General features: G+C 36.3%; 1 protein-coding gene across 4 annotated transcripts in view; it reads right to left on the bottom strand.

Annotated features, from left to right (window-relative positions):
- Nucleotides 1-1,803: 1,803 nt before the first annotated feature.
- Nucleotides 1,804-16,441, bottom strand: part of PARP8 (poly(ADP-ribose) polymerase family member 8) — a 179,268-nt gene continuing 164,630 nt past the window's right edge. For all 4 annotated transcript variants that reach the window (XM_061189243.1, XM_061189241.1, XM_061189240.1 and 1 more), the window contains 4 exons: nt 14,024-14,097; nt 12,825-12,894; nt 11,876-11,960; nt 1,804-2,180 (listed from right to left, as the gene is read on the bottom strand). In XM_061189243.1, coding sequence (XP_061045226.1) covers nt 2,078-2,180; nt 11,876-11,960; nt 12,825-12,894; nt 14,024-14,097 — 332 coding nt within the window. In that variant the 3' untranslated portion in view covers nt 1,804-2,077. The remainder of the gene's footprint in view (nt 2,181-11,875; nt 11,961-12,824; nt 12,895-14,023; nt 14,098-16,441) is intronic.

The following is a 16,441-nucleotide window of genomic DNA, read 5'->3' as shown; positions in this document are numbered from 1 at the left end:
TATTCTTGTTGACAGTAGAAGTTTGTATTATAATGTTTTGTCTCCCCTAAATAGTCTCCCTTGAGTCCTCCAAGCTACCCTTCCAGTTCAGATTCTAATACTATACTCCTTACAGGTCACTCAACTGTTGAGTAAATCCTTAGTGGATTAGTGGTTTTTAAATTATGCTTGGAGGCACTTTAAAGAGTTTTTGGAGGTGCCTCAGTGGTCCTAGGGGCCAAACACATGGGGTTTCAAGATTTCAATTTCCAAATCCTACTATTACATCCTCATATTTATGTCATATATACATGAATGTCCCACAAAATTAATTTGAAAATGTAATTTTGTTGCTTTAAAATATTTTAAAAACACAGTAAAGGGATTTGGGAGACTTGGGAGTCTTGGCAGAAAGAAGCAAGGAGTCCTCTTGTCCCATGTAAAGTCTTCAAATATTTGGTCACAGAACTGAATAAGATACTGTATCTTGGCCCTACCACACCAATATTATCCCTCAGTCTGGCCTTGAGTTCAGAGGCACAAGTCAAAACAGATCAATGTTTTAGGTGGATCCTATCACAATGATTAATATCCCTTCAAGTCTATTTTTGCAGAAATACGTGGCATATCAATTATTTACAATATAAGAAAACAAACAGTAAATGCTTCCTAGATAGCAATCCTTAACAATGTATATGACCTTTGTTCTCACCTTTTATACCAAAGGGAACAAGCACAGAATTTATATTACACTTGCAAATGAGTATACATTTTTATTTTTTCTTTCTAAATAAATTAGAGTCAGATATGAGCCTTGATTCAGGGTTTGAATAGAGTGGCAGACTTGCTAATTAAACTGCTCTCATGAATGGCCTTATTCCAAAAACATCATGTAGGAAAAGAAACACTGTCAATTAAAACTTGTAATGAATAAGAACTTAGGTCCCAAAGAAACAGTAATGATTTTGATGCGCACATGACTCTTGAAAAGAGAATGCTGAGAGCTGGTGTTATTGTTCTCTATATAAACTTATTCATGTTCTTTTAATATAAAAGAAACTTCAAAGTTTGTCTTCTTTCTCAATATGAAAAAAAAATAAGCAGAGGTATTAGATGAAAAATATAAAAATGCTGGTGTGGTACAAATAAATGTAAAAAACGTTCCACAGTAGGAAATAAAAATATATATACTGTTGTTTTAAATTCTGAGGCCTTTCTTTTAAACATATTATCATTTGAATAAAGATGTTCCCCAAATTATAATATTATAAAGAGTTAAATTTTAACTGAAGGGAAAATTCTTTAAACAAATAGAAAACTTGTTTGCAAATATTTTCAGTGAATGAGCAGTGGTGAATTTGGCTCATATCTTGGTCTATGTCCAGAGAGAATATTATTTTCTTACTGAGCATTATTTTCTTTCCATTGAATGAGAACAGAATTGTGGAGCTGTGCCATCTCTGTTGTTAAAATACATGTATGTGTACATACACACATATATGCACGATCATACATTTTGATGCATGAATCTATAGATATGTATATTACATACTTTTGGGCAACGCACTGTATCTAAGACCTAATTGTTTTTGTATATGGAAAAGTAACAGATTAGGAAACATCCCTCCCCAAAACATTCGAATGTTCATACCGCTAATTATATAGCACATCAGAATGTGCAAACATTACACTTATTGCAAAGTATCTTATAGATTTAGACGCCATTATAAAATGCTTTCAGTTCTATTTTTGTACCCTAAGATGTCGGTATATAATACCAAATTTCCAATTAAAGAGTTTAATATAAAAATATCAGCACGAAACTGTTTTTTCAATCTGTTTATTGTGTGAGGAACCCAAACTTCAGTTTAAGTGCTGTTGTAATTTTATTACTAGATTCCATAACCCTACAATTGATAAATTTTATACCATTTTAGGTATTTAATGAGAAACTTAGAAATACTAAGAAAAAAATCAGTATTCAAAGGGTTAATTTTGTTTATAATAACAATAAATTATTTTATCATCTTCTTCAGTTCAAAATCCAGCTTTGAACCCGAGGAAGGCTTTCAAATCATGTTAATTAAATGGTGGTCCTTTAACCAGTAGCAGTTTGATTACCAATTACTCGAAGGATCTCTTTGTGAATGCCTCCTTCTTGTGTGTTAATATTTGTGTCTCCCACTTGGCCATCTTCATAGCTAAAACACAAGACACAGAAACATAAAACATTCGAAAAGAAGAAACATTCAAAAACATCCCCAAAGCATTTAAGACAGCTTAGAAATGCTGTCTGGTACCTAAAGTACAGCCCAAGGGAATCAAGAGCAAGAGACAGTTGCTTCTCAGTTGTGTTTAATAATGTGCTCACATTACTGAACACATGATTATTCTACGTCATGCCCTGATTTGACCCTTCCTTTTTAATTTTAACTTTTTAACCCCACATAAAGCATTGCCTGAGATGCGGGAAGCACCCCAGTGTCTTTGGCTCTGCAAACATTTTTCACAGCAGTTGTTACATGAAGCCTGCTGAGAAAGAACATACTGACTTCAGTTTTATGTTCCTTGGGTTCTGGACTTCTTAACTCCACTCCTACTTCAATCATTTCTTTATTTTCGGATCAGTGACACTCTCCGAAAAATCACTTCACTTCCCACCATTGCTCCTTTGCCATTCCTGCCTTCTAATTATTATTCTGTTGTAATCAGTGCTGCATGTTTTTTTTATCACTGGTTGCTCTATTTAGTCCAACTACAACAATATTCTTATTTATTCTGGTACTACACACAAGAATGCCAGTCTGCTAAGTTTAGCTAGGCAACAGAAGCGAAAATATAACATTAAAGGACAGCAATTACTAAGTCCTTTAGAAAGAAGTAATTACATTTTAGATGATAATTCATTTCCTCAAATAAACTTACTTGGGCGATAAGAATTTCCCAAGAATGAATTTTTAAACTTCCATGATAATATTCAGAGTAGAATAGGTGATGAATTAATTTTACTTCATAAAAATGACTTCAAGACAGAAGCTTTACAGAAGTGGTAATTACTTCAAAATAGATAACCAGGGGTGTAAGCATAGTGTCTCAAAGATTAATGTGTGCCACTGTCTTTTCCTCACCATGCTTAAATTCTCCTGAAATAGTACAATACAGAAAAATGAAATAGATGACATATAACAATGAGAACTTAGGTCCTTACATAATCAACTGCTTAAAAACCTAGTGATAGTTGCATCTATATCGAGTTTAAACTCCTAAGAAATGGCCCAAGGTTGCCTACTTGGTTAATTTTTACCGTGAGAATACACACACACATACGTATACATAAGGCACCCAATGGTGAAACATTATTGTAAAAAAAAGAATGGGATATGTGGTACAAAGCCCAGTTGTAATTATTTTCTCAGGAGTTCAAACAGTAAGTGCTCTGTTACAAACTAGAGAATATGTAAAGTGAAATGCCTTAGACCTAGATCTAATCGGGTGTTTTGTAGCAAACTGTGTAAAGATATATTTTATTGGGCAAGTAAAATATGTTAGCCTGGTTTTTGTATAAATCCAGGCTACTCACTGGACCAAGGGTAAGCTAAGCCATCCATAATTCTGAGCCAAGGCTGGGGAAGCAACCTGGGTTGCAGGCTCGGCCCAAATGAGATAACGGTGTTTTATCAAACCAACTGGCCTAGCTCCTCTAGGATACAGATTATGGAAAACAAAAGAGACTGACATAAAGAGAATGAACCAGACACAAAGGAAACCATAGCGCTTTGAGAGAAGTGGGAAGAGTGGCAGGTCTTAGAACTGCTTTGGTTCTTGATGGCTTCCCAATTTCTGATAGCAGTCCACCATGTATCTCCATCCTAAGTTTCCTAATAGGTGTTTATATAAGATATTTTCGGCTTAATAGATACCAGCCTACATATTACCATCTCTATTCTTTTCAATTTAAAGTTGACCTTGATTAAGGTTTGCCTGTAATACATTAAAACTTCTCATTTTTTCCTCAACCCACTGCAATCATTCTTCAGATCCTACTACTCTACTGAAAAGTACTGACAATGGTTGCCCATGGCCTCCTAGCTGATAAATTCAGGAGATTGTATCTACTATGTCTGCAGCATGTGATACAGCTGACTGCTCTTTTTCTTAAAGCTATATCATCTCTTCCCTCCCTAGTTGGCCCTTTGATTATTAATTCTCAGTCTCTTTCATTGCATTCTCTTCCCTGGCCTCCCATTTCAATGCTGGTTTTATCCACAATTCCCTCCTCAGTGTTCCCTCTTTTTATGATATGCAAACTCACTTTACTTTAGTCTGTCCCATTGTTGTAACTATCACCCACATGCTGATTCCTAAAACTTATCTCCAGTCCTTACATCTTTCCCTAACTATAAATTTCCTACAGAAATCACAGAGATGGTATATTCAAAGCTGAACTTAACTTCTTAATTCAAAACTGACTGCTCTTTTCTACTCTGTCAATATCTCAATTTGAAGTACCATCATCTACCCACCCTACCAACAAGAAAACTTCAGTCATTCTTGGTTATTCCACGTGCCCAAATCCAATACATCATCAAGTTACGTTGCTTCCATTTCCCTAGTTATTCCAACTTGCATCTTCTCTCCATCTAATACCATCACCTTCGTTTAGGCATTCATTATCATTCATCTAAACGGGTGATTTTCAAGTGGCAGGTTGTGTACAGTTAGCAGGCTTTGAAATTAGGTTGTCCAGGCTAGCATTTTCCAATGAAATTAGAATAAAGTAGGACAGAGAGTATTGACTGCACCACACAAAGTAAGATTGTTCTTTCCCAAGTCACAATGTCAAATTCATTTCTTTCTGTAGTGAGAAACGCTGACCTAGACTATTGTAATAACATTATAACTGATCTTTCTATCTCTACACTTATCCCCCCATCCCTCCTACAAGACTATTCTCTGCCCTGCTAGAGTGATGCAAATGGCCTTCGCTTCACTTGCAGAACAAGATCCAATGTCACTGGCATGGCACACCTGGGTCCTTCATAATCCAAACCTAAACTTCTTCTCTAGTCATGACCCATCACTCCTCCCTCACTCTATTTCCCAGTCAAACGGAAGGGTTTGCTATATCCAAGTATTACACATTCATTGACACTTAAAAAGCATTTGAAGTTAATGGAGAGGAGATGAGACTCACATTCTTAAACTATAATAATTTATAGAAAGAACATAGGAGGAGGAGAGAATACAGAGCAAGAGTGAGAGATTGAGATTGAAAGTATTAAGAAAAATGCTTATTTTTCCATTGTCTATGAAGCCCGCAAGGAAACACAACAGCTGCGGGCTGAAGGATAAAATCAGACAAAGGCATTCAGGTATCTTAAATTATGAAGCATCTATAATAATAAAGGTAAAACCAACTACCATCTGAATTGGTCAACCAGCAGGGCTTAGATAAATGAATTACTAGTGGCATTAAGACATTTATTACAATATAGCATACAGACTATTTTGCAGCTATTTATTAGTATTGCAGACAAACACTAAGTTGTTAATATAACACTGAAGTTCACTTACGTCCAGACAGCAACAAAATTAAAAAAAGAAATACAGCAAGAATGATATCAATAGGGAAATGATACACTTGACTGGGGTTTTCTACAGAAGGAAAAATTAAACCATCTAAAAGAAGACAAAAATTACTTATGTTCCTAGGAGTATAAAAAGATTACTGAAATTTTAATAAATAATAAACCAATTTGCTTTAAAAGCTATGAGAGGAAATAAGACAATAGATGGATATTGGCTATCTGGAACTCTCTTGGGTATGTTAGGAAATTTCATGGACAAAAACTTAAATGTTTTGACAACCTTTATTTTCAAACTGATTATAGCAGCTCTGTGACAGTTTTAAGATTGTTTCACATACATTTGTTTTCTGACTCCCTAAATCTGGAAGCCAGAAATGATAGCACTGTTTTTCATTAGTCACAGAGAGGAGAAATTCACTGTGAACTGAATGATATCCAGAACTTCTCCAAAGTTCTTGTAAGAAATCTGATGCTGTAGTGTACTGTCTGCTTCATAGCCCATGTATAAATCTCTCTATTAAGTTAGAACATTCAGTCTTTTGTCATTGCTTTCATTCAATATGTATTAAGGGTTTCTGCACAAGATGTAAGATTCCCAAACATGGACAGAATTTGCATTTTACTAAGGGAGATAATAGAGTTATGCAAATAACTGGAGGACAAGGCAGCCTGGGTGATACAAAGAAAGGGCAAGCAGAACTGAGAGTAGACAGATATCCTGTCTGAGTGGGACGCCGGGAGAGGCCCCACGGAAAAGACCATACAGTTAAGCCTGGAAAGATTGGCTAAAGGCTGAGCTGGTGAGAAAGCCAACCATTCCTACTGACTGAGCAAAGGCACATTAGTGGGGAAAAGAATTCCAAGTTTTTTTCAAGAAACAGCTTGGATAATAATTTTATTCAATCAGTGGTTTGTATGGGTAACTGAAGTCAAGTCAGATGGGCACTATATTGCAGAATGCCATGTTTTTATTTGTTAATAACTATCAGCCTGTATGAGCAAGGAATAATCAAACTCTCCTTTTGGAAAAATAATGTGGTATAAATTGTATGATCTTATTAACCATAGTTAACTCTAAGTGGGAATATGATGGGTGATTGTCTCTCTTTTTGCTTACCTTTGATTTCAGTTTCTGTACATTGAACAGGTATCACTGGTGTAATGATGGTAATGTTTAAAAAATCTGGCATTTTAAAAAACAGATTAGGAGCAATGAAGAAATTAGAAGCATGGAAAATAACTAGTAACCTTTTGGTGTACTCTAGGGGAGAGAACGATACACACAGAAACAAAGGTGTTTATAGAAGAAAACTGTGAAAAGATGTAATTGGGAACTGATGACTAGTGAGCAAGGAAAAAGAAATCGAAAACTACAGCAATAATGGGTTCCACTTTGTACATATGATTTTAAGGTATTAGTGGACTTTGGGGGACAAAATATCCAGCAAGCAGTTATAAAATGGGCATTTCATTCATTCTTAAGTATCTGCCAAGCACTATGCTAGGTACGCAGACACAAATAAGCTGTATAGTCCCTGACCTCAAGAGGTATACAGAGTAATGAAGAAGACAATACATAAAAAAGAACAATCCAGTAACAAACACATGCCCAGGGTATTACACAGTAACAAAAGGGAGCAGCACAAAGGCATCAAGGGAAGTTTCTGGGAGGAGGGAAGACATACATTAAGATTTAAAAGAGGAGTGGGAATTAGATAAGCAATATGACGGAAGAAAATGGAAGAGAGAGTCCAAGATTAATGGAGAAAGGCAAGAGCAAGAGCACGGAGTGTGGAAATCCCAGCACACAGCTCAGGTTGTGCAGCATAGCATCCCGGGGTGAGAAACAGCGGGCAATGAAAAATGGCGGGCCGTGCAGCTGGAGACTGGATCTCCTCCACCTTCAACGCAGTGGTATTGAAGGAAGAACAAAGCACCGAGGAATAAGTTGGTTCCCTTTGTAAAGGGGACTGAACTTCATCTTATAAGTAGTAAGCAGCTATCAAAGACTTTTAAGCAGGGGAGTGATGTGGCAGTTTCAATCTTGGAAAGAGATCTGGGTTAGAGACAGAGAAATTGGATTTATTATAGACTTGGGATAAAGCAAAGCTCCCAGATCCTATCAGCTTGATGTCACACAGTTTATGTCACTGAGCCATGACTGAATGTCCTATCTTTTAACTTCATAAATAAGCTGTCTCCTTGCTATGTTCCCATTCAAACCCTGTGTATCTTTTGCAAAATCATGATGCAAAGTATCTCTTATTTCATGTAACAGCCATGATACAATTATTTTATAAATTTTTCTTGTAGCTACCTTTTTAGATATATTTCAAACTTTGACCTAAAATTAAAACAATACATATTCCAAAATATTTTCCTTTTTGCCTTCTTCTGTTCATTCATTAAAAATTTGCTGACAAGCAGCTGTACATCAGGTACCGTGCAAGGTGATGCAGGGCACGCAGGACAGTAAAAAAACAAGAGTAGGAGTCTGCCTTTTAGGAGTTCACAGTCTTGTGGAAGAGTCAGATACAATGAATAAACTGAATTTTAAATTGAAGTTCTGCACTGAGTTGTAGGAATACCAGGAAGAGAGATTAATTTTGATTAGGACCTGCATAGAAGAGGTGGTATTTGAGCTAGACCTTAAAAGATAGAATAGACTTTAGATAGGAATTCCTGAAATTTATTTAGCACCGACATCTGCTTGACTCAAGAACCTGAAAATACCCTGCATCACTTTTCTGCAGATAGTCTTGTTTTATTTGGTCCTCCCTGCTCCTAAATTTCTGAACTTCTTGAAATATTTTGAGAAATATATACCTTAAATCGACGTAATAGAGAAAATATGGAAACGATTCATTTGCAGATCTGCCTGCTCTAAATCAAAGAACCACTAAAGCATTAAACATGTAGGTTGTAACACCAGATAAGCAAGATACAAAAACCTGGCAGTTCTTAACCTTTCCTTGGTCCCAAACAGTTGAGGGAGAAGACACACTCCTATCTCTATGAGTTTTCACTAGGGCAGTGGTGGGGGCAGTGTAGCATGGGGTGTCCATGGCACTAGATACACCTAATCTGTTAAACTGCCAAATCATCAATTACCTTCTCTTGGATTTTATTATTTATTCCTATTTATGGAAAATACCAATAGTAAGTTTTCCTCTCTAGCTTTAAAATCCCCATTTCATAACAGTTTTGTTGTATATGACTAGAGCACCATATGTCTATGTGGTTTTCACACCCCCTGTGAAACTTCTGGCCCTTTTTAAAATAGCTGCCTTATTTCTACATATTGACCTTAATGTCTTTGTACACATGTGTCTCAAGGTCAGCAACGAAATCAAGCTCTAGCAACAATTCCTAGACCCTCAGAACCGTCTGGAATCTGTTCTTAACATCTGAATTATTACCTTTTGCCTGAAGCACTTATATTTGATTAAGTTTATTCATTTCTGGAGTTTTCCAACAAATTTTTTTCAAACTTCTTATTCTCTTATTTTTTCCTAACAGATATCTTCCTTTAAATTTTACTTTTAATTTTTTCTGATACCCTGTTCTAAAGTTTCCCCCATTTTTCTCTCATTCTCTGTTATTGTTTCCTTATTGGGAAGAATGTGATTAGGATATTATATGACTGTTTTATTTATTTATTTAATTTTATACATTTTATTATCTCTACTCTGGAAATCAGATTAGCATAGAATTTATATAATTTTCAATATTTTCAGTTAGTAACAGATAAAAAGGAGGCCTCACCAATTTATATCCTAGTCATCAGGCAAAGCATCTAACTTTAGAGATCACATAATGTGTTAAAAAAAAGAAAGGATGAAATAAGAATAGAAATTGAGTTTCTGTCTGATTGTGGTATATTTGTGATAACTCACTTCTTTCTCAATTTATTCTTTTCCTAGATAGTGCCATTCACCAGGGAGGCACATCACTAGCAGAACTCTGTGATTACATCTTTTATAAAGAAGGAAAACTGATGGTTGTAATTAGAATGTACATTAGTGAATGGATTCTCCTTTTCATGTGTTTTGAATCTTATCAATTTTCCTTAATTAGTTCCTTCTCTTCTGAGGGAGCAGGAAAAAAGGATGAAGCCTCATTTGTGTTTATAAAGGAAACCTCTATTACCTTAATAGAATTTTTTCCTTTGCGTTATTTGTAAAGTGTCTGAGTGTACTGAAGGCTTTTTCTTCTCTTTTCTTCAGATGGTCTTTCCTCACTTTTTTCTTATGAAATATAGAAATCCTTCTCTCCAGTCAACAAACACATACACACACCCACACATATACCTCCACTGATTTAGTTTACATATAATTTATGTAAAACTGCAAAGAAATAATACTAGAAATGTTTACTGCCTACTTCCATATCTGATGTTATTTAGCTCAACAACTATGAATTTTAGCAAGACGCTAAAAGGAGCAGATTAACGACAAGCTAAGGAAAGGCCTCTGGAGTTACTTTTCCATGAAAATCTCCAGCTCACACAATGAAATAACTTTGTGATTGGAGGTGTCTTTTGGAAGGCCGACCTTCTAACAATGGATAAGAGTTAAGATGAGCAAGAAAGAAGAAGGGAAAAAATATTCAATGAGTGCCTTTCAGTGGAGACCTGCACTGTGCTATACCTTAACCTGAATCACAACCTTAAAAAGCAGACAGCTATCCTGGGAGCCTCCAGAGCCATGGTTGTACACTTCTCTACCTTGCCTTCTGCCCCAGGAGGGCGACTTCTATGGACTTGGTCAATATGCTCCCTTGCCCTCTAGTTTCTGGTAGAGTTTGGCCAATGGGGAGGGCGAGGTCAAGGTTTTGCTTGGTTCCAGCCCCACAAGGTCACCTTGGGCTGCCTACGTCCCTGAACTGAAGGCCATGACTCCTGTCAAAGCTAATGAACTAGAAATGGCTCTCCTACCAGGTTCTGATAACTGCTTCTTATTCTTATCTTTTTGGACCTGAGGATGTATAATAGCTCTGGTGCTACTAGATCCAGGTTACTGTACTAGACCTATGATTCCCCTATAATCACACTTTTGTAAGTTATCTAACTGTGAATGATAGAAATTATCACATTTCTTAAGGGCCAGTGGTTTCCTGTTGGGATTCTCACTGATACCGGTATATTGTTCTACTATATCTATTGATGATGTTATATTGCGTTTACTGAGGAAGCTTAGAGACGTTATGCAGCTTGGCTAATGTCAACTCACTAATAACTGGTGAGCCTAGACACAAACTGTCTGATCAAAAGCAGCAGGGTTCCTTTTACTATACTCACTGCTGTCTTGCCACTAAGAATGAAATCTATAGGTATGTATATGTCTCATACTATGTAATCTATATATTAATATGTATCATAAACACAAAAGATAGATAAATACATAATATATAAATCTGGATCATAAGAAAGTCACACTTTTCAGACCAACCAAAAGAAAACCAGGCAGTTCATAAAATTTTCATTGTGAACCGTCAGTCAATAAGCTCATAGACCAAATGCTGCAGATGCAGCACGCTCCAGCTATGCTATATATTGAAGTAATCATGATACAGTCATTTTGACAAGGCTTATAAAACAATTCAGTGCATTTTTCCAGCTTCTTTTTAGAAAGCTACATAAACGTACAAAACAGATATACTCAACTCTTCTTTGAGGTCCTTTCTGTGACAGGACCGTGGATGAGGAAGGCTCAGGCATGGGAAAAAGTTGAGAGTTAAGCAAGGTGGGTAAAAATCAGACAGATCTACTGCACTCATTTACTTAGGGAAGAAAAATACCACTCTTGTATTTTAATGCAGCTCTTATGCTTTAGCTGTGTCAAAAAATCCACATTAACATGCCCTGCATTGCCAGCCTATATCATATGGAATGCAGATCAACGTTTTATAGAAAGAAGACTTTCTCATTATTGTTTTCCTCATTCCCAGTTCTAATATTTTTTTAAATCTATAAATAATATATGTGTATATTTATGTGTGTGTATATATCTATCTAGATACATATAAGATCTGTATGTATGTATATATACACTTATATACACATGTATACATACATACACACAGATAGTGGTTAAAGAGACCATGTTTTTCTTCAATTCTTCTAAGTTAATAGCATTTAAACACCCCCGTTTTTCACAGCTTATTAAAATAAAACAAAAACATTGAGTTGATGAGAAAATACCTGTCTGCTATATTTTGGCAGCTAAAGTGACCAAACAATAATGTAGTCACTACTACCTCATTTATGGAGAAGACAGTAACATAGGATTTTAAGTTTTTACACTTACACAAAAAAGAATCGTGTGCAGACATGATCAGTATTTGGGACGACCCATATCTCTCCATGTTTGTGCAGGTCAGGTGAGGTGATCACTGTAAATGGAAGAGAAAATTAAAGAACCATTTATTCTAAGTTACTATATCCCTTCTCTTAGAAATCTAAAAGCAAAAATGCATGCACAAATTAACATATGAAAAATGTTTCTTTCACCTTATTAAGCTATCAAGAAATGTAAATAAAAACAGTGAAATGCCAAGTAACAATTTTATGTCTGGAACACAATTAGCATAACAATAGGAAGGAAATCACTTTTGTGTTATGATGGCAAATAGGTCCTGACTTGGGAACTATGTAGAAAGCAACTTAGCATCCTCTATAACCATCAAACGTTGAAAACTTGAAAGACAGTAAACAGTGGCTACTGAAACTCCCAACACAAGAAGAAAAAAACGAACTTTTAGCCAAAGTCAGATTTTAAAGCAAGAACAAAGGAAAGTATATGATCTTGCAAATCACCTATCAATTTTCTGTCCTAAGTTCAGAATCGAAGAATAATTTCAGTGTAGGAACGAGAAAGACCTACTGGGTTATCTACTCAGCACTTGGTTCATCTTTCAGATTTTTTATGGTATTATACATTCAGAAACCCACATAAAGAGGAAGGGGTATATTAACAAAAGAGATAAGCAATACTTGATCAGAAAGAGATAATTACCATTCTGAAATATCTGCCAAGAATAAAATACAGTACTATTTGAATTCTTGCCAATTCTGCTTTTTGGTTTTAACCTTTATGATCTCTGTTGTAAGTATTTTCCATTTGTGCCCTTAGAGATGGTCATAAGGAATAAAGCTTTCACTAGTCCATTGTGAGCATTTTGTAAACATACTTAAATTCTTAAATACAGATAAGAGAGAGAATTAACGCTATGAGAATTGTAAAACTTTCAACCTACCTTCACATAAGGCTATGCATTTTAAGTTACGGCTTTGCAGGAACTGGGATTGCTGTCCTTTTTTCTGTGACTAAAGTCCAAAAGAATTTAAAAATTAGAGTAAAAATGGGACAGTCACTCAAGTGAAAAAAAAGAATCATCATTAAAAAGTAATAGTCACTAAGATAGCTCCAGAGGTTTAAAAAAAGGCCTATCTCGACCAGCAGCAATATCCTCGAATTCTCTCTTAATGTCAATCTATATTTGTTATATCACTTAATTTCTGTACATAATCATAATTAAATCACTCTCAAAAATAAGCAAATTAAAAAATACTAAATTAAAGTTCAATAGCCTCACAACATAGAATTAGAACTCAAATTTATTTTTACCAGAAGTCTAGCATCTCTATTTAGAGGGAAACAAAATTAAAGTTGCATAATTGTTTCAAACATTAAAATCAATTATTCTAGATCATCTAACTACCCAAAACCAACACATTTTCATAGCATCATTAAGCCACAGAGGTTTCAGAAACATTTCATGTAGAAAATCTGGGGTTTTGTTTTTGTTTTCAGACACTAGACTAGCTATACTCTTTTTTAAAAAATATAAAGTCACATTATTCATCAGATGGATTTTAATTTGTCCAGAATGCTTGTTTTCTCTGAAACAACACGGGATTTGTGCTTGCCCTTCTCTATGCCTGGAATGTTCTTTCTCCCAGAGAGCCATATGGCTCGTGCACCCACCACCTATAGGTCTTTACTCAAATAGAACCCTCTCAGAGCATCCTTTCCTGATCACCCCATTTAAAATTCATTCGAGTTCCATCTGGCATCTCATAGCATTCAACATCCCTTTCCCCTGATTTTTCTCTGTAAGATTTACGGCCATCTAGCATTCTTTCTATCTAAATATATATTTAATTTATTTATATCCACTCAGTAGAATGCAGGCACCAAGAGGATTTGTCTATCCCTGATGATCACTGTAGCCCAATATCTAGGAGATGTCCAGCACTCTCGTAGAAGCTCAATACATACTTATTGAATATTTATTGAATAAAGGCATTTTAGGGTGAGTTTCATTCCTGTAGGAGTAATGGCCACTTAAAATAATTCTGCAGACTTAAAAAGCCTGAGTATTTATCGAAGTCCTGCCAGCTAAGGGAGCTAGAGTTCACTCATCAGAGGCAGTCACCCGATTCGCTACAACACCTGTGATGCGCTGCTGTTTTTACTGCTTGAAGCTGCCTCATCCTTGGCTGACACCTTCTGCTTCTTGTTCATCCCTAAAAACATCAGCAAAATAATAATTTAGGGACAAAGCTGTATGATGCAGCTCAAAATACAATCCATCTACACTGCAAAGTTCCACTTTAGGCAAAGGTTTGACAGCATCAGGCCACAGACCATCACAAAGGGCTCCTGAAGGAGCAGCGGCTGTGTCCTCAGCAAGCAGGGTGGAAAGCTGGTGGCTTCTGGAAGTCCTGGTCAAGTTACAAAGTAGAAAATACAGTTTGTTTTTCTTTGCATTGAAAAGAAGGCTAGAGGGGCTTCCTGGTGGCGCAGTGGTTGAGAATCTGCCTGCCAATGCAGGGGACACGGGTTTGAGCCCTGGTCTGGGAAGATCCCACATGCCACGGAGCAACTGGGCCCGTGAGCCACAACTACTGAGCCTGTGCGTCTGGAGCCTGTGCTCTGCAACAAGAGAGGCCGCGATAGTGAGAGGCCCGCGCACCGCGATGAAGAGTGGCCCCCGCTCGCCGCAACTAGAGAGAGCCCTCGCACAGAAACGAAGACCCAACACAGCCAAAAATAAAAAATTAATTAATTAATTAATTAAAAAAAAAAAGAGGTATCTCTAAAAAAAAAAAAAAATTAAAAAAAAAAGAAAAGAAGGCTAGGACCTTCCCTTGCATAAAATTGATATCATCAGAAAATTCTTAAAACTTGATTTTAAAAGGCGTTTAGGACCTAAATTTCATTCTTACCATCTGGTGACTAGAAGAAGATAAGGGGTGGAAAATATGAACAATTTCAGAAAAATATATTTATACTGCAACTTAACTTCATGCTCAATTCCTGTAGAATTTACTATTCCTCCTAATAAAGGAAAACTATTTAAGTCCTTTTGTCTATGATACTCACAAGTCTTACCTTACCCTGTTAATGCCATGGCTTTTTACTGTGAAATATTTCAGAAAAAACAGAACTAAAATTCCTGTCTGTTTTAGAATAGGTAGATTTGTAGCTATAGTGTGTTTAAAAATGCTCATCTACTGTCCTAAAGTTGAGAAGCCTGTTTGTTTGTTGCTGTTTCAATAAAAGGCTTAATGAAAATGGGCAAAGCCTATGGACCAAACTGCAAATGGTGCAGATGCAGGCATTTTCCAAGGCAGACATTCCCGCAAAGGGGCAGAAGTGGGGGCATTCAAGCTGAGGAACAGGCGAAGGCTATTACGTGCAGAAAGACTGTTCTGCTCTCTAACTCCTAGACCTGAAGCCCTCCAAACCAAGTATGAAGCTACTTCAACGTACTGTAGAGGTTCTTACATTTTTTCTTTCAGATCAAGGACACTGAAATAATTGGATGAAAGCTATCGACCCTCTTTCCAGACAAACATTCACACAGACAAATTTTACATTCATCTGAATCCCTCACAAACCTTTCCATGAACCCATCTAAGGAGTCAGTACACCCGTATAAGAAGCAGAAAATCACAGGACTTGATGATGTGTTGTGTTGTCCTTATCTATGCTGAGATTGTATTTATTTATTAAAACTGGTTTGATATTACTTTTTTACTGTGTTCTGTTTTAATAAGATTTAGAGTCTGATTTAAGCTGATTCTGATCATCTTTCCCATTGAACTACATTATTTTATTTCCTATACTATCTTATTCTTCTGATATTTATTTTCCTAGCTTTATTTTGGCATATTGTATTTTCAAAGATCACTGCAACAATATTTCTCAACAGTATGTTTTTCTACAATGCGACTGTGCCCCTCTTTCATCAGGAGATGGAGTCTAATTCCCCAGCCCCTGGATATGGAGGGGCTTGTGACTGCTTTGACCAATACTGTACACGGGAAGTGGCGCCACGTGAGTTTTGAGGCTGGGTCAGAAGAGGCATACAGAGCCCACCTGGTCCTCTTAGGACATGTGCTCTGGAAAAGGTCGGGGTGGAACACTGAGAAACCACTTGCTGTGGCTGAAAGAGCGTGAACTTGGGCTAAAGAATCAGACAGGTAAGCCTGCTCAATGTTCTCCTAGTTATTAGATCTCTCTAAGTCTCCTTTTCTATAATATATGGATCTTAAGGCTTACCATCCAGGCACCATGTGAGCAACATCTCCTGAAGTTGTTTAATGGAATCATGTAACCCCACACAACACAAGCACATAAGCAAAATCAACTATATATGCAGGTATACGAATATAAAAGCCTTTAAGTCTAAAGGGGAACTCACCAAACCCTGAGGTTGTTAGGAAAGGAGGAAATTTTTTCATTTGTTATTTTATACAATTCTGTGTAGTTTCAATTTCTTTACAATGGGCATAATTATTTTATATTTAAACAGAGTAAGTTTCTGTTCTAAGAAAAAATCACACGGATCATTGTGAAATATTC

This window comes from Eubalaena glacialis, chromosome 4, assembly GCF_028564815.1.
Source record: "Eubalaena glacialis isolate mEubGla1 chromosome 4, mEubGla1.1.hap2.+ XY, whole genome shotgun sequence".
NCBI classification, from domain to species: Eukaryota; Metazoa; Chordata; class Mammalia; order Artiodactyla; family Balaenidae; genus Eubalaena; species Eubalaena glacialis.
Note: the sequence above shows the minus strand (reverse complement) of the source record. Positions and strands in the feature narration are given on the sequence as shown.